Here is a 25,898-nt window from a genome sequence, read left to right as displayed (position 1 = left end):
ATAGTTGCGGCATTATTTAGGGCCGATAAGGGCCCATGTTCCCAGGCTATCCCCCCGGGTCAAGTGGCGCCAGCTGGCACCCCCCTTCCTACTGGTCCCAATACCGCTGGCAGTCACTGCGGGTATGCACGCTCAGCGCCTAGGACCATTAGTGAGGTGGAGGAGGGGAGGGGCTGCGCCCTGCGACACAGGGAGGGTAGTCTCGCGAGATCTCGGTGGCCATTTTCAAGCCCTGAGCAGGTCCTCGAGCAGGGCGCGGGGGATATCACGAGATCTCGGTGGCCATCTTTAAGTCCCTATAGTATGGGCGAGAAGGCGCAGCCATATTGGAAGCCTTGTAATGAGCATAGGGGGTCACAGGTCACGCAGAGAGCACGCAGGTCACCGCACAGTGAGCAGCAACGTCCGCAAGCAGAGAGGAGAGCGGGCAGGGGCATATACATAGTTGGACAAGGGGTAGAGTATGGCAATGATGCGGAGGGGAGGGAGAGAATCCGCAACAAAGAAGACCGGTGTTGGGGTCCCGGCAGGCCCAGCACAGGGGGTGGTAGTGCAAGGGATGGAAGATTCAGGAACGGAGAGTAGGGTGAAGTAGTGGGGCAGGCAGACAGCATGAATAGGAGGGAAGTGAGGTTCGAGGGCAAGGAAGGGAGTGAGGAAGAAGGTGACAGGAGATGGGTAGAGGTATATGGCAGGGAGCATAAGGGTCAAAGCCCGCAAAAGAGATGCAGAAAGGAGGGACTAGGAAAGGGGAAACCCAGAATGATAAAGGACGTAGATAGAAATACATATGTGATGTTAGAAGGAGACCAGAGTGGGGATGATAGGAGAAACACAGGTAGAGGGGGAGAGAAGGAGAGACAGCGGGGACAGGTGTGGGGAAGGGAAGAGCAGTTATTAAAAAACAGAATGTGCAAAAATGTTAATGATAATGGGAATGTATTACAGAAAGAAATGTCGGACGGCGCAGCAAGGGGCGCAATGTGTGGAAAGGATAGGAAAAGAGATTCCATGGACGCAAGGAGCGGAGGAGAGCAGATTGCTATGGAAAGTGCTGGAGAAACGAAAGACAAGGAAGGAGAACAGAAAGGTCAACTGAAACAAGGTAATAATATGCAAAACAGGGAAAAAGAATAGAAAATGAGATGACAATGGGAGGGGGTGATAGTGAGGGGGAGTTTAACGCAAATGACGAGGTGACGGGGACAAAGTTAATGTCATTAACAACACATTTAAAGGCAAAAATAGTACTGAGAGCGCAGAAGGGCAAATACGTGGATGTGTTTGATATTACAAGGGAAGCAGTAGCGCTAAAATCTAGGAGTGATGACGGGATGGGTAGGAAATTGAAGTAGTCATTTCCAGAATGGGTAAAAGGGATGTTAATATATGCAGAATGCTTTATTTCTGAGAATCCGGGGAAGATAAGGGCGTGCTTAGATATATGCACTTAATAGCGGAGTGTTACACGACATATGGGGGTTTTGGGTGGAAGGACTATGAAGGCGAATTCAGAAGGGGTAAGGAAGGAAGGAGTTTAGAATTAAGATATTGGATATGTGGACGAGGTTGATAAGACCAGCAGACAGCACAGTACAGAGACCAATAATGCAGGGGAGAGTAACGAAAGTAGAGGGGAAGGAATGTTGGGCATACAATGAAAGGAGGTGTGACAGAGGTAACGGATGTAAATTCAGACATGTATGCAGATATTGTGGTGACTTCCATGCGGGGGTAGATTGTAGAAGGAATAGCGGGGGGCTAACAAGCAGCTTTTTCATGGTACAGGGGGAAACGGTAACAGAGGGACAATGGGGAATGGCCAGAATGCCGTTGAGAGTAGATAGGTTAATGAAAGAGTTAGAAATCTACACCAAAAAGGACGATAGGGTGTTATTGGCAAAAGGCTTAACAGAGGGGTTTAGGGTACCAGTAAAAACAGAGGTTTGCGGGGCCGGTAAATTTAGGAACTTAAAATCTGCAACAGAGTACTCGGCGGTACTGCAGGAAAAATTAGAAAAGGAAGTAAAATTGGGTAGAATGGCAGGGCCATTTAAGGAGATACCAATTCAGGATTTAGTCATATCACCCCTGGTCGTGGTTCCTAAAAAAGAGAAGGGAAAATTTTGCATGATACAACACTTGTTATATCCAAAAGGGAAGTCAGTAAATGTTGCGATTGATAGGGCAGACACTTCAGTACAAAAAAAAGTGTGAGAACTCACAAAGACTTGCACCCCCTCACAAGTAATATTGTTTTACACACACACACACATACACTGTATTTATATGTATATAAACTATACACTATGGTTAATGAAAGCAAATTAAAACCAATGAAGGGCTGTATGTTTGCCTTTGGGCCTGAGGATGGACACCCATGGTTACATTTTTACATGGCAGGGTTACATTTTTATTTGTAATTTAGGATTCAACGGATACTGAATACTGAGAAGCCAGACATACACTTTTTAGAACACAGGAAGGTGCATTTGTATATAGATGATGTTGAATAATCCAAAAAGCCAAGAGCCTAAGTAAAGTTAGTTACTCTCTGGCTCTCAGGATGTGTAAGGCTCTGTAATGTAAATATCTGATATCATGATGAGGTTTGTGTCTGAACTTACTCTGCAGTAAGAAACAATTACAATGTTTTTTAAATTAAAATCATGGTCTCAAGGCATCTGAGTATCATTTTATTTTACCATTAACACATATTTGAAGTAAAAGTAAAACAAGGAACACTTGCAGAGGAAGCAGGAGGCATTAGGGCAGAGTAACATTCAAAGCAAAACAGGTCACCTTTTACTTTGGGATGAAACTGGTAAGGTTGAATCTACAGCAAATACGTTATCTTGCACAGGTTGATTACTGCAGATAATCTGTCTTGCTGACCATAAATTGATAGACATACAAACACCATCATAGATAGAGAGACTGCACATACTATTAGTGTATAAAATAAAGTAATTGGGCTTATCCTACTTCAAGATGTTTCACAAACACCTTGTATTTCACTTGCAAATCTCACCCCAGCTATCTCTGGAAGAACTACAAGGAATTGCAATTAGAAAGAAAGTTTGATGAGCACACTTTTCCTTTGGTGAAACACTGAACTTTTTAAAAACAACTTTAAAATAACTAAACTAGACACACATCAATGCCTGTTGTTTAATGTAAAGATCCAGTGTGTCCATACTTTGTTTTTAACTCACATGGTGCATGGCCAGCTTACCTTCAGTTCCTCACTCTATATCCATAATATTGCTAGGACTCCCAAACAAAAAACCCTAATCTCCCTAAGGGTTAATGGAGAAACATAAAGCAAAGAAGGGGAGCAGCGCTAAGAGAAGCAATAGAGTATCTACTATGATATATAAATTAATAGAGGGTGATAACTAGTAGCTAATGAGTTCAAATGCGGGTATTTGTTCTATCAAATAGTGATCTAAAATTAAACAATTATAGTATGCAAAGAAATATAAATTATATATAAAACAATTAAGTATGGGTAAGAGAATTAGTTTATTCTTAACAATACTGTATCACAATAAAATATTACAATAAAATAATGATATCGATCTGGATCCTCTACACATAAAAAGTGACACTATTGCAATAGTCTATGATGGACCAAGTGGCATAAAATATATAAGATATCTAAAAAATATATATACGATATCTAAAAAATATGAAATATTTATATAAACAATGGGGAGATAAAATGTATGCCAGCAAAATCGGAAAAAAGTGTCCAAGTGCTATTTGTCCATTTTAGTTTCCAAAAAATATAAGGAACAGGGTCAGTGATAAAAATAAATTGATTTTCCAATGGTTGTGCACATACATAGGAAGGTGTCCTTTAAAGGGACATAATACTCATATGTTAAATCACTTGAAACTGATGCAGTATAACTGTAAAAAGCTGACAGGAAAATATCATCTGAGCATCTCTATGTAAAAAAGGAAAATATTTTACCTCACAATTTCCTCAGCTCAGCAGAGTAAGTTCTCTGTAAAAAGTTATACTCAGCTGCAGGTAAAAAAAATTAAAAAAAATTAAGGAATGAACAGCAGTCAATCAGCATCAACAGTGCTGAGGTCATGAACTCTTTTACTGTGATCTCATGAGATTTGACTTAACTCTCATGAGATTTCACAGTGAACTTCCTTAAGCTGAATAGAGAAATAACATGAGAGTGCACGTAAGCTCGCTCCTTCAGCTGTCCTGGGACAGACATACTGATTTGTTGCTTAGAAGTCCTTTACAATGGGATGTGGATACTGAGAAACTTTTGAGGTAAAATATATTTTTTTTTTACAAAGAGATGTTCAGGTGATATTTTCTAGTCAGCTTTTTACAGCTATGCTGCATCACTTTCAAGTGTTTAAACATTTGGGTATCATGGCCCTTTAAGTGATGTGAGTGTTATTCTAAATGTGATAAAATGGTGATATAAAATACCTTAACACCGCTGGGTGAATAGTGCTGAAGTATCCTGTCAGCCAATATAGCTGCGTGATCACACAGGCATCCGTTCCTGGATCTTGTGATGAGTCTCTAAATAAGAGAGTGCAGTCACTCAATGGCTTTGTGTTAAGCCTGTTTCCAGAGTATTGCTGAATATTTCTTTTTCTTTACTTGGTTCCTTGAGATGTAGCTGTTACAGGTGTCTGTTCAGTCAGCTTAGTGAGCTGTTGGAGATTCAAAATAGTGTGAGCCAGTCAGGGTACATCTACCGGTTTCAGCTGCAAAGCGGTAGAGATTGATTGGAAGTCTTTTATTTGTAATTTTATATATATAAATTTATATATTTATAAAATATTTTACCAGGAAAGATACATTGAGATTTCTCTGGTTTTCAAGTATGTCCTGGGTCCACAAAACATTGCATTGATACAATAGGGTACAATAAAATACAAAAACAATAATAATACACAATATATGCAAAATTTAACATAGAACAGGTAGGAAATATATAATCAACCATGACAGGTGCATTCTGTTTTGAGTAGATATGTGCATGGCTAAAATATTCGGTTCATTTTCGGTTCGGATTGATTCGGACTTTTCGAATTTCGGTTCAGATCGATTCGAATTCGGCAAAATTTGAATGAATTCGTTTCGGATTTATTCGGATTCGAATAAATTTGTTCCGGATTTATTCGGATTCGAATAAATTCGGCTGAATTTGGTTCTATTCGGTTAGATTCGGTTCCGAAATTCGGAAATTCGGTATGTTTTAGGTGGGATATGCTGTGTATTAGACTAGTATTATGTACTGTATATTAGGTGTAAATGCTAGTGTAATACACGGCCATCCGAATCTACCGAATAAAGTCAGTAGTTAAGAGCTTTATGGTCTAACACCGGAATATAAAGCTCTTAACTACAGTGCTAAATTACACTAACACCCATAAACTACCTATGAACCACTAAACCGAGACCCCCCCACATTGCAAACACTATAATAAAATTATGTAACCCCTAATCTGCTGACCGGACACTGCCGTCACCTACATTATAGCTATTAACCCCAAATCTGCTGTCCCTAACATCGCCAACACCTACATTATAGTTATTAACCCCTAATCTGCCTCCCCCACGTCGCCGCAATCTAACTACAAGTATTAACCCCTAATCTGCTGACCGGACATCGCCACCACCTACATTATAGCTATTAACCCCTAATCTGCTGTCCCTAACATCGCCGACCCCTACATTATAGCTATTAACCCCTAATCTGCCCCCCCAACGTCGCCGCAATCTAACTACAAGTATTAACCCCTAATCTGCCGACCGGACATCGCCGCCACCTACATTATAGCTATTAACCCCTAATCTGCTGTCCCTAACATCGCTGACCCCTACATTATAGTTATTAACCCCTAATCTGCCCCCCCCTCAACGTCGCCGCAATCTAACTACAAGTATTAACCCCTAATCTGCCGACCGGACATCGCCGCCACCTACATTATAGCTATTAACCCCTAATCTGCTGTCCCTAACATCGCCGACCCCTACATTATAGTTATTAACCCCTAATCTGCCCCCCCCAACGTCGCCGCAACCTAACTACAAGTATTAACCTCTAATCTGCCGACCGGACATCGCAGCCACTATAATAAACCACCGCACTCCCACCTCGCAAACACTATAATAAATTTTATTAACCCCTAATCTGCCCTCCCTAACATCGCCGCCACCTACCTACAATTATTAACCCCTAATCTCCCGCCCCCAACATCGCCGCTACTATAATAAAGTTATTAACCCCTAAACCTAAGTCTATCCCTAATACCCCCTAACTTAAATATAATTTAAATAAAACGAAATAAATTTACTATAATTAAATAAATTAATCCTATTTAAAACTAAATACTTACCTGTAAAATAAACCCTAATATAGCTACAATATAACTAATAGTTACATTGTAGCTATTTTAGGATTTATATTTATTTTACAGGCAACTTTGTATTTATTTTAACTAGGTACAATAGCTATTAAATAGTTAATAACTATTTAATAACTACCTAGCTAAAATAAATACAAATTTACCTGTAAAATAAATCCTAACCTAAGTTACAATTACACCGAACACTACACTATCATTAAATTAATTAAATAAATGAATCCTATTTAAAACGTAATACTTACCTGTAAAATAAACCCTAATATAGCTACAATATAACTAATAGTTACATTGTAGCTATTTTAGGATTTACAGGTAGCCCTCAGTTTACGCCGGGGTTAGGTTCCAGAAGGAATGGTTGTAAATCGAAACCGTTGTAAATTGAAACCCAGTTTATAATGTAAGTCATTGGGAAGTGAGGGAGATAGGTTCCAGGCCCCTCTCAAAATTGTCATAAGTAACACCTAATACAGTATTTTAAAAGCTTTGAAATGAAGACTTTACATGCTAGACAGCATTATAAACCTAATAAAATAATCACATGATACAGAATATATAATTAAACTAAGTTAAATGAACAAAAACATTTGCTAAACAGCATTATAAACCTAATAAAATAATCACACAACATAGACTTCACTTACATTTTTCTACAAATTCCAATCTGGACTGAGTTATAGAAGATCTTGTTCCTTTAAAATCTGCTCGATAGCTCAGGTCTGGTTAAACTGATTAATTTCAGCTTGCTTGGCTTTGCTGCAACACAACCGGACAGCTCCACCTACTAGCTATTTTAATAAATGCACTGCTTTTCAATAGCAGTCACATGGCTGGAAAAAAGGTTGTTATTCTGAAACGGTGTAAAGTGAACCGTTGTAAAACGAGGGCCATCTGTATATTTATTTTACAGGCAACTTTGTATTTATTTTAACTAGGTACAATAGTTATTAAATAGTTACTGACTATTTAGTAGCTACCTAGTTAAAATAATTACAAAATTACCTGTAAAATAAATCCTAACCTAAGTTACAATTAAACCTAACACTACACTGTCATTAAATAAATTAACTACAAGTACCTACAATTAAATACAATTAAATAAACTAAAGTACAAAACCCCCCCACTAAATTACAAAAAATAAAAAAATATTACAAGAATTTTAAACTAATTACACCTAATCTAAGCCCCCTAATAAAATAACAAAGCCCCCCAAAATAAAAAAATGCCCTACCCTATACTAAATTACAAAAGTTAACAGCTCTATTACCTTACCAGCCCTTAAAAGGGCCTTTTGCGGGGCATGCCCCAAAGAAAACAGCTCTTTTGCCTGTAAAAAAAAAACATAATACCACCCCCCAACATTACAACCCACCACCCACATACCCCTACTCTAACCCAACCCCCCCTTAAATAAACCTAACACTAAGCCCCTGAAGATCTCCCTACCTTGAGTCGTGTTCACCCAGCCGGGCCGAAGTCTTCATCCGATGGGGCAGAAGAGGACATCCAGACCGGCAGAAGTCTTCATCCAAGCGGGGCAAGAAGAGGTCTTCCATCCACCAGAAAAGTACCAAAAAAAAACAAACACTAAATTACCAAAAATAAAAAAATATTACAAGAATTTTAAACTAATTACACCTAATCTAAGCCCCCTACTAGCTATTAATATTGCTACAATATAACTAATAGTTAAATTGTAGCTATTTTAGGATTTATATTTATTTTACAGGCAACTTTGTATTTATTTTAACTAGGTACAATAGTTATTAAATAGTTAATAACTATTTAATAACTACCTAGCTAAAATAAATACAAATTTACCTGTAAAATAAATCCTAACTTAAGTTACAATTACACCTAACACTACACTATCATTAAATTAATTAAATAAATGAATCCTATTTAAAACTAAATACTTACCTGTAAAATAAACCCTAATATAGCTACAATATAACTAATAGTTACATTGTAGCTATTTTAGGATTTATATTTATTTTACAGGCAACTTTGTATTTATTTTAACTAGGTACAATAGTTATTAAATAGTTATTGACTATTTAATAGCTACCTAGTTAAAATAATGACAAAATTACCTGTAAAATAAATCCTAACCTCAGTTACAATTAAACTTAACACTACACTATCAGATTGAACTTGTATCTGATTGGCTGATTGAATAAGCAAATCAGATTTTTCCTACCTTAATTCCGAATGGCTGATAGAATGTTGGGGGTGGTATTATGGGTTTTTTTACAGGCAAAAGAGCTGTTTTCTTTGGGGCATGCCCCGCAAAAGGCCCTTTTAAGGGCTGGTAAGGTAATAGAGCTGTTAACTTTTGTAATTTAGTATAGGGTAGGGCATTTTTTTATTTTGGGGGGCTTTGTTATTTTATTAGGGGGCTTAGATTAGGTGTAATTAGTTTAAAATTCTTGTAATATTTTTTTATTTTTTGTAATTTAGTGGGGGGGTTTTGTACTTTAGTTTATTTAATTGTATTTAACCTCTTAAGGACATATGACGGAATTTTTCCCTCATAAAACAATTGAGCAAACTGAAAGCTGTGTCCTTAAAGGGTTAATTGTAGGTACTTGTAGTTAATTTATTTAATTAATTTAATGATAGTGTAGTGTTAGGTTTAATTGTAGATAATTGTAGGTATTTTATTTAAATAATTTATTGATAGTGTAGTGTTAGTTGTAATTGTAACTTAGGTTAGGATTTATTTTACAGGTGAATTTGTATTTATTTTAGCTAGGTAGTTATTAAATAGTTATTAACTATTTAATAGCTATTGTACCTAGTTAAAATAAATACAAACTTGCCTGTAAAATAAATATAAATCCTAAAATAGCTACAATGTAACTATAAGTTATATTGTAGCTATATTAGGGTTCATTTTACAGGTAAGTATTTCGTTTTAAATAGGATTCATTTATTTAATTATATTAAATTTATTTTGTTTTATTTAAATTATATTTAAGTTAGGGGGGTGTTAGGGTTAGGGTTAGACTTAGGTTTAGGGGTTAATAACTTTATTATAGTAGCGGCGACATTGGGGGTTGCAGATTAGGGGTTAATAATTGTAGGTAGGTGGCGGCGATGTTAGGGACGGTAGATTAGGGGTTAATACAATTTATTATAGTGTTTGCGAGGCGGGAGTGCGGCAGTTTAGGGGTTAATACATTTATTATAGTGGCGGTGATTTCCGGTTGGCAGATTAGGGGTTAATACTCGTAGTTAGGTTGCGGCGACATTGGGGGGGGCAGATTAGGGGTTAATAAAATTTATTATAGTGTTTGCAAGGCGGGAGTGCGGCAGTTTAGGGGTTAATACATTTATTATAGTGGCGGTGATGTCCGGTTGGCAGATTAGGGGTTAATACTTGTAGTTAGGTTGCGGCAACATGGGGGGGCAGATTAGGGGTTAATGAAATTTATTATAGTGTTTGCGAGGTGGGAGTGTGGCGGTTTAGGGGTTAATACATTTATTATAGTGGCGGCGAGGTCCGGTCGGCAGATTAGGGATTAATACTTGTAGTTAGGTTGCGGCGACGTTGGGGGGGGGGCAGATTAGGGGTTAATAAAAGTTATTATAGGGTTTGCGAGGCGGGAGTGACGCGGTTTAGGGGTTAATACATTTATTTTAGTAGCGGCGAGGTCCGGTTGGCAGATTAGGGGTTAATAAATGTTAGATTAGGGGTGTTTAGAGACTCGGGGTACATGTTAGGGTGTTAGGTGCAGACTTAGTGTTTCCCCATAGGAAACAATGGGGCTGCAGTGTTAGGTTTTTTTTCAGCCGAAACTGCCCCATTGTTTCCTATGGGGGAATGCCGAATTTTACCGAGCTAATTCGGATTTATTCGGAGATACGGCAGCTATTTTGGATTCATTCGGTAGATTCGGAAGTATTTTAATTCGGAAATTCGAATCGATCCGAAATGAATCGCACATGTCTAGTTTTGAGATATGTAGAGAGGGATCTCTTAAAGGATATTAGGCTTGGGGAAGGTTTTAAAGTGTGCGGAAGGTCGTTCCATAATTGTGGTGCTCTGTAGGAAAAGGAAGATCGAGCTGCTTTCTTTTTGTATTGAGGCAGACTAAATAATGTGCTGGTACTGGATCGGAGGTTATAGGAGGTGGGAATAGCCGGGGAGAGCATTCTGCTCAGGTAGGGTGGGAGCTTCCCAGAAAGGCTCTTAAACACAAGGCAGGAAAGATGGAGGGTGCGTCTGGATTCCAGCGACAGACAGTTTAGTTCTTTTAGCATGTCACAATGGTGGGTCCTGTAGTTACATTGTAGCACAAAGCGGCAGAACGAGTTATACAATGTATTTAGTTTATTAAGGTGAGTTTGCGGTGCAGGTGCATATACTATGTCCCCATAATCCATGATTGGCACCAGCATTTGCTGTCCAATCTTTTCTTTTACTGTAGGGCTGAGGCAGGATTTGTTTCTGTACAGGGCACCTAGTTTTGGATAGAGTTTGGATGCAAGTTTTTCTATGTGGAGGCCAAAAGATAGATTGGGGTCTAACAACATACCCAAGTATTTGAAAGAGTGGACTTTGGTCAGTGTGCAATTTGATTCTGTATTGATGCGTATATGGGAATTTTGTAGTTTGTGTAATTTAGGTACCATTCCAAACATCATTGTGACAGCTTTGTCAGTGTTTAGGAAGAGTTTGTTTTTTGGATCCACTTTTCTACCTCTGTGAGCTGGTCTTGGAGCACTGCCTCAAGCTGAGGCAGATCGGATTTGCATAGATTACCGTGTTGTCTGCGTACATGTGTACAGTTGAGGATTTGCCGACATTTGGCACATCATTTATAAATAATGTGAATAGTAGGTGGCCCGTGACTGGGAGAGGGAGGGAGTCGCTGTCAGAAATGGAGACATACTGTGATCGATCCGATACATATGATATATATATATATGTGTGTTCATATGTATGTTTACAGTAAATGTACTGTACATATTTTACATTCCAAAGTTCTTCACTAACAGGATTATTAACTTTTTATTGTAAATACATATTTCTATATACATCTATATATACCTATACCTGTATATCTATTCCTATAGATATATAGGTGTAGATATGTATTTTACATTAACGTTATCAGAAATAAATAGAAAAATATATTTTATTATTATTTTCTATTTGAAGAACATAGGAATGCAAAATATACGTAACACGCATCACGGTTCGCAATTTAGGACTAACACGGTCGGGTTCACTCATGAAGCATTGCTAACTTCAATGTGTGTTATTGAAATATTAAAAAAAATATTAATAAATATTATTTTACATTTTTAAACAAACTGTTTTTACAAACCACATCTATTATGTAAGACTTCTATAAAACCATCCAATTTAATATATGCACAAAAGAAAATTCTGAAAAAGTGGGAAAACTGGAGCGAAAAAAAGAACAAGACAATCCTGCCAGCTTTGAAATAGTAAGACACACCTGCAAGGTGACACACTTCACTGGGACAATAGAGTCTTTATGAATTGGGCATTCTTGGTCATAGTTTAGTTGAAAAACAACCATACCCCGAGGAACCGCCCATGGTCTGCTCCTCAGTCTCTTTGTAAGGTTTCTGATGTGTCTTGTTTTAACCTGTGAAACAGCTTTTCTATAACAAAACAGAAGTGCACATATTTTACAATTACAAACACTTATGTTTACTGTGTTCAAAGCCTATTTGTGCATTTGTTGTCATTTTATGTGCAAAAATTCATGTATTGGGTCCCTATAGATTCTAATGGCAGGAGTGTTCACTAACAACATGCTAGAAAAAAATAGGTAAAACTAGGTTCAATGGATTTCAAATATAATCTCACCTTTATTAAAAAGTCCATCATAAATCTCACAAGTGTATATCGAACTAGCCTATTGCCAGATTTATTTAAAATTTTCACTCAATTGTAAAAAAAATTACTGGTCTTTTAATAGAAATTATAAACTTAATTGCTGTTCTCCAACCATTTTATTTAAACGAGAACTATAGCAAGTTTAATGTCGTTTAATATTAGAGATGTGAATTCATTTTCGGACGAATGCACATTTGTTATGAAAATTGGATTTTTGTTTTGTTTCAAGGAAACAAATTTCCAAATGAAAATAAAAGAAAAGGAAAATACTGACGAAAATTGTCAATATTCATTTGTTTACTTAAATTTTTTTAAGGCCTTAACACCGAAACAAAAATTTTCTGGCTGCACATCTCTTTTTAATATTACTAAATACACTGTGCAATATCGAGTGTTGCCTCTAGATGGCAGATTTGTAGCACTCCAAACCTTGAAAATAATTACTGAAGTGTAAAATAAATAGAAAAATTGAAAAGCAATGACATTTATTCTACTATCTATATCTATCTATCTATCTATCTATCTATCTATCTATCTATCTATCTATCTATTGTAAAGAAGATATATGCAAAACAGGGAAAAAGAATAGAAAATGAGATGACAATGGGATATAATTAAGATATAATTAAAAACAGGCATTGACTTTAAAATTACGACCTGGGGTAAGGATAGCGTGATAAATATAAATTGTGCTACTGGTACATTGTAAATTGTGCTACCCTTTGTAATACAATTGTAGGGGTATAGATAGTAACCGTTGTAGCTAAGTGTCCAGAGGTAACTGGATAAAATTGGGATTTAGACAGCAAATAATATATGGTACTTGCACAATAATATTTTGATATCATGTGTTTGCATATATGGTTGGATCAATACGATTCTAAAACTGGTTATATATTAGTGACTTGTATTAAAGTCAAGCGATTCACTGCCACTTAAAATTAACATAGTGGTTATCATATAATACTCAAATATTGCAAGCTCGCACATGTGCAGTGATAGTGTCAATAGGGTTATTTGATCAAGTACTTGATAAGAGTATGCTCAGTAGCTTGATGAGCGTGATATCTGTGTCCAGTGACATGCTTATCCTATCTTGATATAATAAAAAACGGATAGAGTATACCTACGACAGGAGTGCCACTAAGGCTGGGGATCCTATATTGGACAGGGGGCTTGTAGGGGGGTAAGCTGCAGGAGTCAGAGGGGCAGGAAAAGGGGGGAGGGCATGGAAGGAGGAATAGATAAGGGGGAATGTGTTCAGGAAAGGGGGCAGGGCTGAGGCTCAGGCAATATAAGATAGTGAAACAGGAAGTGAAGCACACTACATTTGTTCTTGTATTTACAGGAGGACGTTTGAAGAATCACATCATGTTGGCTAGGGATAGAAAGATCCCAAAGAAGTTTCTGAATGGGGACGACATCTGGAAGAAAAGAGCTGTCCAAGTGCAAAGGAAGCTGAAAAGGCTGGAGAAGGAGAGGAAAACGGAAGCGACACTGGGGGCAGGAGAGGAGAAGGGAGCGGTACCTATAGCTGGGCATGTTGATCAAGTGATGCCAGCCGTGGGGAGCAAGGTCCCAAAGGTAAGTGAGAGGGCGAGCGGAATGGAGGAGGACATGGAGCTGGGTAAGGTATCCCTTTACAGTGACTCAGACAGAGCACCCCTGTTGTTTTCAGACTCTGAGGATAGTTGCAGCATCCCTGCATTATTTAGGGCCGATAAGGGCCCATGTTCCCAGGCTATCCCCCCGGGTCAAGTTGCGCCAGCTGGCACCCCCCTTCCCACTGGTCCCAATACCGCTGGCAGTCACGGCGGGTATGCACGCTCAGCGCCTAGGACCATTAGTGAGGTGGAGGAGGGGAGGGGCTGCGCCCTGCGACACAGGGAGGGTACTCTCGCGAGATCTCGGTGGCCATTTTCAAGCCCTGAGCAGGTCCTCGAGCAGGGGGCGGGGGATATCACGAGATCTCGGCGGCCATCTTTAAGTCCCTATAGTATGGGCGAGAAGGCGCAGCCATATTGGAAGCCTTGTAATGAGCATAGGGGGTCACAGGTCATGCAGAGAGCACGCAGGTCACCGCACAGCGAGCAGCAACGTCCGCAAGCAGAGAGGAGAGCAGGCAGGGGCATATACATAGTTGGACAAGGGGTAGAGTATGGCAATGATGCAGAGGGGAGGGAGAGAAACCGCAACAAAGAAGACTGGTGTTGGGGTCCCGGCAGGCCCAGCACAGGGGGTGGTAGTGCAAGGGATGGAAGATTCAGGAACGGAGATTAGGGTGAAGTAGTGGGGCAGGCAGACAGCATGAATAGGAGGGAAGTGAGGTTCGAGGGCAAGGAAGGGAGTGAGGAAGAAGGTGACAGGAGATGGGTAGAGGTATATGGCAGGGAGCATAAGGGTCAAAGCCCGCAAAAGAGATACAGAACGGAGGGACTAGGAAAGGGGAAACCCAGAATGATAAAGGACGTAGATAGAAATACATATGTGATGTTAGAAGGAGACCAGAGTGGGGATGATAGGAGAAACACAGGTAGAGGGGGAGAGAAGGAGAGACAGCGGGGACAGGTGTGGGGAAGGGAAGAGCAGTTATTAAAAAACAGAATGTGCAAAAATGTTAATGATAATGGGAATGTATTACAGAAAGAAATGTCGGACGGCGCAGCAAGGGGCGCAATGTGTGGAAAGGATAGGAAAAGAGATTCCATGGACGCAAGGAGCGGAGGAGAGCAGATTGCTATGGAAAGTGCGGGAGAAACGAAAGACAAGGAAGGAGAACAAAAAGGTCAACCGAAACAAGGTAAGAAAATAATGTATTGCAGAAATGAGGGTTCAGACAGATCATCCGAGTGGGACTCGGATGACGACAAAATACAAGGGGAAGGTAATAGGAGAATTTTGAAATTTGTAAAGAAGATATATGCAAAACAGGGAAAAAGAATAGAAAATGAGATGACAATGGGAGGGGGTGATAGTGAGGGGGAGTTTAACGCAAATGACGAGGTGACGGGGACAAAGTTAATGTCATTAACAACACATTTAAAGGCAAAAATAGTACTGAGAGCGCAGAAGGGCAAATACGTGGATGTGTTTGATATTACAAGGGAAGCAGTAGCGCTAAAATCTAGGAGTGATGACGGGATGGGTAGGAAATTGAAGCAGTCATTTCCAGAATGGGTACTCAGCTGCAGGTAAAAAAAAATAAAAAAATGAAGGAATGAACAGCAGTCAATCAGCATCAACAGTGCTGAGGTCATGAACTCTTTTACTGTGATCTCATGAGATTTGACTTAACTCTCATGAGATTTCACAGTAAACTTCCTTAAGCTGAATAGAGAAATAACATGAGAGTGCACGTAAGCTCGCTCCTTCAGCTGTCCTGGGACAGACATACTGATTTGTTGCTTAGAAGTCCTTTACAATGGGATGTGGCTACTGAGGAACTTTTGAGGTAAAATATCTTTCTTTTTTACAAAGAGATGTTCAGGTGATATTTTCTAGTCAGCTTTTTACAGCTATGCTGCATCACTTTCAAGTGTTTAAACATTTAAGTATCATGGCCCTTTAAGTGATGTGAGTGTTATTCTAAATGTGATAAAATGGTGATATAAAATACCTTAACACCGCTGGGTGAATAGTGCTGAAGTATCCTGTCAGCCAATATAGCTGAGTGATCACATAGGCATTCGTTCCTGGATCTTGTGATGAGTCTCTAAATAAGAGAGTGCAGTCACTCAATGGCGAGTATTGCTGAATATTTCTTCTTCTTTAATTGGTTCCTTGAGATGTAGCTGTTACAGGTGTCTGTTTAGTCAGCTCAGTGAGCTGTTGGAGATTCAAAAAAGTGTGAGCCAATCAGGGTACATCTACCGGTTTCAGCTGCAAAGAGCCTTGAGTGCAGCTGAAACCGGTAGAGATTGATTGGAAGTCTTTTATTTTTATAAATTATTGTTGTAATTCTCTTTATGGGCTAGATTACGAGTGGTGCTCTAGCTGTAGCGTGCAAGCGATATTGTGTTTTTCTTACCTTTATAACAGAAATAGCACGCATATTATTTACGCTTGTCAGGTAAGTATGACTTCAGAGCTTGTGTAAAGGGTTGGGGAAGAATAAAAGTTTCATTAAACAAAACATAAATACATGTAAAAGTACAGTTATACTCAAATAAACATTAAAGATTAGTTTAAAAAAGTTATTTAAAAAAGTTATAAGGGCTCAAAGATAGATGGTATAAGGGTTTTGGAAAAAAAAGGGCATGCATACATAGGCATGTCTAAATATGTGTATGTACTGTATGTATAAATATATATATATATATATATATATATATATATATATATAAACTGTATTTATTTATAAAATATTTTACCAGGAAGGATACACTGAGATTTCTCTCGTTTTCAAGTATGTCCTGGGTCCACAAAACATTGCATTGATACAATAGGGTACAATAAAATACAAAAACAATATTAATACATAACATGTGCAGAATTTAACATAGAACAGGTAGGAAATATATAATCAACCATGACAGGAGCATTCTGTTTTGAGATATGTAGAGAGGGATCTCTTAAAGGATATTAGGGTTGGGGAAGTTTTTAAAGTGTGCGGGAGGTCGTTCCATAATTGTGGTGCTCTGTAGGAAAAGGAGGATCGAGCTGCTTTCTTTTTGTATGGAGGCAGATTAAATAATGTGCTGGTACTGGATCGGAGGTTATAGGAGGTAGGAATAGCAGGGGAGGGCATTCTGCTCAGGTAGGGTGGGAACTTCCCAGAAAAGCTCTTAAACACAAGGCAGGAAAGATGGAGGGTGCGCCTGGATTCCAGCGACAGACAGTTTAGTTCTTTTAGCATGTCACAATGGTGGGTCCTGTAGTTACATTGTAGCACAAAGCGGTAGAACGAGTTATACAGTGTATTAAGTTTATTAAGCTGAGTTTGCGGTGCAGGCGCATATACTACATCCCCGTAATCCATGATAGGCATCAGCATTTGCTGTACAATCTTTTCCTTTACTGTAGGACTGAGGCAAGATTTGTTTCTGTATAGGCACCTAGTTTTGGATAGAGTTTGGATGCAAGTTTTTCTATGTGGAGTCCAAAAGATAGATTGGGGTCTAACAACATATCAAAGTATTTGAAAGAATTGACTGTGGTCAGTGTGCAATTTGATTTTGTATTGATGCGTAGATGGGAATTTTGTAGTTTGTGTAATTTAGGTACCATTCCAAAGATCATTGTGACAGTTTTGTCAGTGTTTAGGAAGAGTTTGTTTTTTGGATCCACTTTTCTACCTCTGCGAACTGGTCTTGGAGCACTGCCTCAAGCTGCGGCAGATCGGATTTGTTTGCATAGATTACCGTGTCGTCTGCGTACATGTGTACAGTTGAGGATTTGCAGACATTTGGCACATCATTTATAAATAATGTGAATAGTAGGCGGCCCGAGACTGGAACCGTGGGGAACAACACACGTGACTGGGAGAGGGATGGAGTCGCTGTCAGAAATGGAGACATACTGTGATCGATCTGATACATATGATATATATATATATATATGTGTGTGTACATATGTATGTTTACAGTAAATGTACTGTACATATTTTACATTCCAAAGTTCTTCACTAACAGGATTATTAACTTTTTATTGTAAATACATATTTCTATATACATCTATATATACCTATATCTGTTTATCTATTCCTATAGATATATAGGTGTAGATATGTATTTTACATTAACGTTATCAGAAATAAATAGAAAAATATATTTAATTATTATTATTTTCTATTTGAAGAACATAGGAATGCAAAATATACGTAACACGCATTACGGTTCACTATTTAGGATTAACACGGTCGGGTTCACTCATGAAGCATTGCTAACTTCAATGCGTGTTATTGAAATATTAAAAAAAATAGGAATAAATATTATTTTACATTTTTAAACAAACTGTTTTTACAAACCACATCTATTATGTAAGACTTCTATAAAACCATCCAATTTAATATATGCACAAAAGAAAATTCTGAAAAAGTGGGAAAACTTGAGAGCGAAAAAAAGAACAAGACAATCCTGTCAGCTTTGAAATAGTAAGACACACCTGCAAGGTGACACACTTCACTGGGACAATAGAGCCTTTATGAATTGGGCATTCTTGGAGATAGTTTAGTTGAAAAACAACCATACCCCGAGGAACCGCCCATGGTCTGCTCCTCAGTCTCTTTGTAAGGTTTCTGATGCCTATCTATTGCCAGATTTATTTAAAATTTTCACTCAATTGTAAAAAAAATTACTGGTCTTTTAATAGAAATTATAAACTTAATTGCTGTTCTCCAACCATTTTATTTAAACGAGAACTATAGCAAGTTTAATGTCGTTTAATATTAGAGATGTGAATTCATTTTCGGACGAATGCACATTTGTTATGAAAATTGGATTTTTGTTTTGTTTCAAGGAAACAAATTTCCTAATGAAAATAAAAGAAAGGGAAAAATACTGACAAAAATCAATATTAATTTGTTTACTTAAATTTACTTAAATTTTTTTAAGGCCTTAACACCGAAACAACATTTTTCTGGCTGCACATCTCTTTTTAATATTACTAAATACACTGTGCAATATCGAGCGCTGCCTCTAGATGGCAGATTTGTAGCACTCAAAACCTTGAAAATAATTACTGAAGTGTAAAATAAATAGAAAAATTGAGAATCAATGACATTTATTCTACCGTCTATCTATATCTATCTATCTATCTATCTATCTATCTGTCTGTCTATCAATCATACATACATTACAATTATGACAATCAAAACCTTCAATAATTGAGTTTAAACATAATTGCAATTAAAACTAGCACAGATTATAACAAATTTGTATTTGTGAACAAAATAGCTTATATCTTTACAGCAAGTAGAAATGGGTTTTAGTTTGTAAATTATATTATTATAAACAGGGGCATAATGACCTCCTGACCACTTCTCACTGCTTTTCTGCTCAATAGTAATGTATTGAGGCATTGGAGGCATAACACATCTAATACTAAAAACACACATTTTCCTAATTCTGTAAATTAAAGTGAGTATAGGGAAAAAAACAACAACCCCCCCCCTCTTATCTGCTATCCCCAATCACAGATCAGAAAGCTAAACTAAAGAACGTTTTGTAGGGGGGGGGTTAGAGGTAGAAAAGTCACTCACTGCAACAGTGTATCTTCTTAAGGAAGTCAGTAAATAAACACTGGTACTAATATTGAGTAATATATTTAAAGGGACAGTCTACTTGATTTTTTTTCTGGTGTTTAAAAAGATAGATAACTCCTTTACTACCCATTCCCAAGCTTTGCACAACCAACAATGTTATATTAATATACTTTATAACATTTAAACCATCGTTTCCTGTTTCTAAGCCCCTGCAGGCCGTCTCTTATATCAGTTAATTTTTATCAGCTTTCACAACCAAACAGTGCTAGTTCATATCATATAGATAACATTGTGCTCACAGTGTAGTTATGTGTGAACCAGCACTGATTGGATAAAATGCAAGATTGTAAAAAGCTCTGAGATAAGGGGCAGCCTGAAGGGGCTTAGGTACAATGTAATCACAGAAGTAATAAACTATCCTATATGATAAAAGGCCAGGTAAAGTCCGAAGCTGTAATATGCGCAGTAGAGACTGTGCAAGGACAAACATACCTGGCCGTCAGAGAGGGGTGGCGTGGGGCATGGTCAGACGAGAGCAGGCGTGACAGGGCTTAACCGGGCGGGGGCGGGCATGGCGGGGGCTTGGCAGGGCATGGCCGGGCGGGAGGGACCACTCCACTACAGAAAATGCCCCGTGTACATGGACTTTAGCACTAATATTAATATAACAGTGTTGGTTATGCAAAACTGGGTAATGGCTAATAAAGGGATACATCAAATCAATTAAACTTGTGCCTTAAACAATGTGTAAAATAAATCCAGAAAGTATCACTGCGTAATTTAAATGATAGGGTTGAATGAAACTAAAACTCACAAATAAATTGAAATCCCTTGTTCGTATATGTAATTTGATCAGACAACATATTAGGAAACGATTCAGCCGAGCCCAGACCTATGTTTGCCTTTTCATGATCTTCACTGGAACTTCAGCGTATCCTTTCCATTCTCCGGCTCAGTTACTCTGATACGTCATGTGACTTCATTATAACCAATTAGCAGGCTTGTAGTATCTCCGTTATAGTTAATTCAGCTTAGCAGTTATATTTAAAAGCTTCAGCACAGAGAGCTTAGTGTTAAAGTTCTGAAAATATATTGATACTTTATTCCTAGAATCCCCAACTATAAAAAATAGGGTGTGTATGCAATAAGTGCACAAACTCCCTCACAAACTCTCCTGTGTTTGTAATCTTTACCTCTTTTGCTTTTGCACTGATTTACTCTCCCTTTAAATCATCATCAGTTATTATTTTTACTTCTGAATTTACTTGGTGCTAACGTACTTTTTAGATTATTTGCCTTCCAGAAATTAATCTCAGGTGTTTTATAGTAACCCTAGCCCCAATATGGGATCTTTTTTTATAAGGTGCCAGTGCTTACGTAAAATCTGTCTATTTGCCAACAATTCTAATTAAGAACTATAATCTGTGACAAATTGGACTAATACTGTTAAACGTTCATTGTCTCCTTTCCATTGTTTTGATCTGTATAGATTTTATTTTTTTAAATAATCTTTTTAAGAATTTTGAATATACATTATTGTATTGATGTTACCCCCATTCACTAGTCTGTTTAATTGTTTTTCTGTTTTTCTTTCACAATTGGCGCAATAAACCCAGCTGTAAGTCAATTTTAAATGCGCGCAGGTTACAAATTGTTGTCGTGCAAGCAAAACCCAATGTGCGCTAACTTCTATACTCTGGATATTGCAACCATGATAACTTCTTTTCCCCCAATAGACTTCAATGGTGCTCGCTTTAAAAAATACAGAAAACTAACACTTATCGCACTTGTGCTAACCAGGCACTTAGACCTACAGTGCTAAACCAAAGGTAGTTATGCATATTTTATATTCCAATGTTTTTCACATAGAAGAATTTCTTTAAATATATATTTCTATATATCTGATTCTTTTTTTTTTAATATATCTATACCTATATATCTATAACAGTATATACAGGTATAGATATAGTGCCTTTATTTGGATTACATTTAATGGACATACAAAAAATAGTCCAAAATGGTGAAGTGACATTAAGAAAATAACTTGTTTTAGAAAATTATAAAAAATAAAAAACGGAAAAAAGTGGTGCGTGCATATGTATTCACCCTCTTTACTATAAAGCCCCTACAGTAAAAAAGATCTGGAGCAAACAATTACCTCAATTACCTTCAGAAGTCACATACTGTACTGTAATTAGATCAATAAAGTCCACCTGTGTGCAATCTAAGTGTCACATGATCTCAGTATATATACACCTGTTCTGAATGGCCTCAGAGTCTGCAACACCAATGAGCAATTGGCACCATGAAGACCAAAGAGTTCTCCAAACAAGTCAGGGACAAAGTTGTGGAGAAGTACAGATCAGAGTTGGGTTAAAAAAAAATATCTGAAACTTTGAACATCCCAAGGAGCACCATTAAATCCAATTTAAAAAAAAAAAATGGAAAGAATATGGCACCACAAGAAACCTGCCAAGAGAGGGCCCCCCACCAAAACTCATGAACCAGGCAAGGAGGGCATTAATCAGAGGCAAAAAAGAGACCAAAGATAACCCTGTAGGAGCTGCAAAGCTCCACAGCGGAGATTCAAGTATCTGTCTATAGGACCACTTTAAGCTGTACACTCCATATAGCTGGGCTTTATGGAAGACTCCCCAAACATATAAAAGAAGGTATTCTGTTAAGATGAGACTAAAATTGAGCTTTTTTGCCATTAAGGATTACGCTATATCTGGCGCAAACCCAACACCACTCATCACACCAAGAACACTATCACCCCAGTAAAGCATGGTGATGGCAGCATCATGCTGTGGGGATGTTTTTTATCGGCAGGGAAACTGGTCAGAATTGAAGGAATAATGAATGGCACTAAATACAGGGAAATTCATGAGGGAAACCTGTTTCAGTCTTTCAGAGACTTGAGACTAGGGCAGAGGTTCACCTTCCAGCAAAACAATGACCCTAAGCATACTGCTAAAGCAACACTGTTTAATGGAAAACATTGAAATTTCTTGGAATGGCCTAGTCAAAGCCCAGACCTCAATCCAATTGAGAATCTGTGGTATGACTTAAAGATTGCTGTACAGAAGTGGAACCCATCCAACTTGAAGGACCTGGAGCAGTTTTGCCTTGAAAAAAGGGCAAAATTCCCAGTGGCTAGATGTGCCAAGCTTATAGAGATGTACCCCAAGATACTTGCAGCTGTAATTGCTACAAAAGGTGGCTCTGAATAGTTATACACACTCAAGATTTCTGGGGGGGGTTGTCTTTTTTCTTGTTTGCATCTTGAAAGTGGTAGACATGTTGTGTAAATCAAATGATACAAACCCCCCAAAATTCCAGGTTGTAATGCAACAAAATAGGAAAAATGGGGTGAATAGGGGTGTATTCTCTTTTGTTGCCAACAGTTTAGACATTAATGGCTGTGTGCTGAGTTATTTTGAGGGGACAGCAAAATGACATTGTTATACAGGCTGTACACTCACTACTTTACATTGTAACAAAGTGTAATTTCTTCAGTGTTGTCACATGAAAAGATATAATAAAATACTTAAAAAAATGTGTGTACTCAATTTTGTGAGATACTGTATATATATATATATATATATATATATATATATATATATATATATATATATATATATGTTTGTGTGTGTGTATATCTGTGTTTATATGTGTGTGTATATATATATATATATATATGCATATACATATATAGATACATATATAGATACATAAATACACATGTATACACACATATATTTATGTCAATATATCATATACTATCAAACATTGTATATACTATCACAGTTAATCACTACCAACATCACACACACTCACACTGTAATAGATACAAATATAGATCTTTTTTATACACACAAAGATACACGCTATATTCATTAGCGGTAATTCACAATCATATGTCATCAGCATTATGCCACTTATTCATACACACTATTTTTAGACATACACCTGTCATTCTTTTCATCACTGTATTCTTACCTTTGGGAATAGTCACTATTTTATTTATCCACACACACTACACTTTAGTCACTCTATTTATCACTATACCCTTTCCCTAAGGGAAAAGTCACTATTTAATTCTTCAGAGATTACAATTATTGATTCCATTTTATTTTGATATCTGTTTGGTAATACATTTTTGTTCATCTACCCCAAAATAATTTTGAAAAGGTTTTATTTATTCCATTTTTATTTTTCCCTACTTCTTCACATCACACAGTGTAACACACTACAATCATTTTAATATCTTTCTCCATTTTATTTAACACACCACTCCACCCATCTTAGACATGGTTCTCATACAAACAAACGCTTTTTGTATATACGTATTTCATCGGTTCCTCAGATCTATATGAACAATAACATTCCACTCGTACATGTTTCCACTTCAGGATTCACATCAAAATGTATTTTAGATTACTATATGGCTACTTAGGGGCTGATTTATCAAGCAGCATATGGAGCGTGATGCCCCTGTTTCCGCACGAGTCTTCAGCGCCGGAAACAGAAGTTATGAAGCAGCGGTGTAAAGACCGCTGCTCCATAACTTGTCCGCCTGCTCTGAGGCTGAATACGATCGGGTTGATTGACATCCCCTGCTAGTGGCCGATTGGCCGCGAATCTGCAGGGGTGGCATTACACCAGCGGTTCACGAGAACTGCTGGTGCAATGATAAATGCAGAGAGCGTATGCTGTCGGCATTTATCGATGTGCAGCGGACATGATACGCTACATTGTATCATGTCTGCTCGCACTATGATAAATCTACCCCTTAATATCTACTTTAATTGGTGACAAGAAGGCTGATTTAGGGATTCACAACCGCAAGTTTTTCCTTATATCATTCCTAAGCCGGAAAAAGACAGAAAAACTGGTTTTAGAATAATATTGATTTTTTTGTTCTAAACAAGGGGAAAAAAACATTAGAGCAATTCTATATATCCGTTTGATAGAATTAGAGTAGACATGCAAGTTTGAATTAGATCATGATACAGCTTCCAAATATATAGTTACATATAATCCACATGCGTGGTTAATCCGTAACATTTTGCAATCAACATATATCCCCAATGTTGTTGTTTTTTTTTTTTTAAATCGTTTTGTTTTAAATTTTGAATAATTTTACCTCTCTGAGTCACATAGTGGTTTTATGCCTAATATACAAATGTAATTTCTAAAAAACTTAATGTGTATACAAATGTTTCCATTTTTCCATGTTCGATACAATGTAAACAATTACAGGTGACTGACACAATGTATACAATTGGTCCAATTCTAAGATACAACTTCCGGTCTTACCTACACCACATGTATTTAAGGACGCTAATTACTTTTGTTTTTATTCTTTTTATTGCCTGAGGAAATGACCAGTGTGTGGTCGAGAAACGCGTTGCAAATAACAAAGATTGTTTTTAACTTTTTACGCTTGGAAGTTGTTCTTTTGACTGGCTTGGTCCAGTTCCGGTTTAAGCACTCCACTTTTTGAATACCGCTGTTTGCTGGGAGAACGCTGTAGCTGCTTTTGTGTGTAAATATATATATATATATATATATATATATATATATACACACACAAATACACATATTTAGACATATCCATTATAGCCCTTTCGTTTTAAATACCTTGTCATATGCCATATACATTTTAAAACTTATATAAACTTTTTTTAAATTAATATTTATATTATTGTTTATTAGATAGTGTATAGATGAGTGTTACACTGTTTAAATGTATTTATGCTGTGTTTGATGCATTCTTTTTTAACTTTTACACTTTACCGTAGGTCTCCACTCGCACAAACTCGTCACGCTCTCAATTTGCTTGCGCTTGATTGAACGTGTTTAGTTTTAACTTGTTTTCGTGGTCAAGGTTTTGCTTATCACGACACATGGTAACAATAGCACACCACTTGTAATCTAGCCTTCAGCATCAAAATTTCGTTTGCTGAAGGCCACAGACAGATAGTCAGGAAAAAGCAGGCATTGGTCTGCAAGAATACTCAGAAATATACGTAGATAAAGAAACAGAGGTGTTGTAGAGTTAGCTACAGCCAGCGGGAGAGTTACAGGTCATTCAGGGTCACAGGTATAGAAATCAACAGTCCCCTGGACTTTCAAAGGAAATAACATGCGGCTAGATTACGAGTTGTGCGTTAGGCTGAAAAAGCAGCGTTAACAGGTCCTAACGCTGCTTTTTCACTACCGCTGGTATTACTAGTCTTGCAGTTTTAGGGGCACCGCACACTTCTTTGGCCTTACTGCAAAACGACTTACGTAAACTTTGCAAAGTCTTTTTTCTATGGGACTTCCATAGCACCGGTATTATGAGTCTGTCCTGGGAGGCCAAAATGTGAGCGGTACACCCTCTACCTCCAAGATCC

General features: G+C 37.6%; 1 protein-coding gene across 1 annotated transcript in view; it reads left to right on the top strand.

The window, feature by feature from the left end:
- Nucleotides 1–264: 264 nt before the first annotated feature.
- Nucleotides 265–25,898, top strand: part of LOC128666775 (uncharacterized) — a 64,441-nt gene continuing 38,807 nt past the window's right edge. Inside the window, exons 1-3 of the mRNA XM_053721565.1 lie at nucleotides 265–1,105; nucleotides 13,642–13,877; nucleotides 14,937–15,093. Of these exons, the coding sequence (XP_053577540.1) occupies nucleotides 613–1,105; nucleotides 13,642–13,877; nucleotides 14,937–15,093 (886 nt within the window). The 5' untranslated portion in view covers nucleotides 265–612. The remainder of the gene's footprint in view (nucleotides 1,106–13,641; nucleotides 13,878–14,936; nucleotides 15,094–25,898) is intronic.

The sequence above is a fragment of the Bombina bombina genome, chromosome 1 (genome assembly GCF_027579735.1).
Source record: "Bombina bombina isolate aBomBom1 chromosome 1, aBomBom1.pri, whole genome shotgun sequence".
NCBI classification, from domain to species: domain Eukaryota; kingdom Metazoa; phylum Chordata; class Amphibia; order Anura; family Bombinatoridae; genus Bombina; species Bombina bombina.
This window is presented reverse-complemented; position numbering and strand designations above follow the sequence as displayed.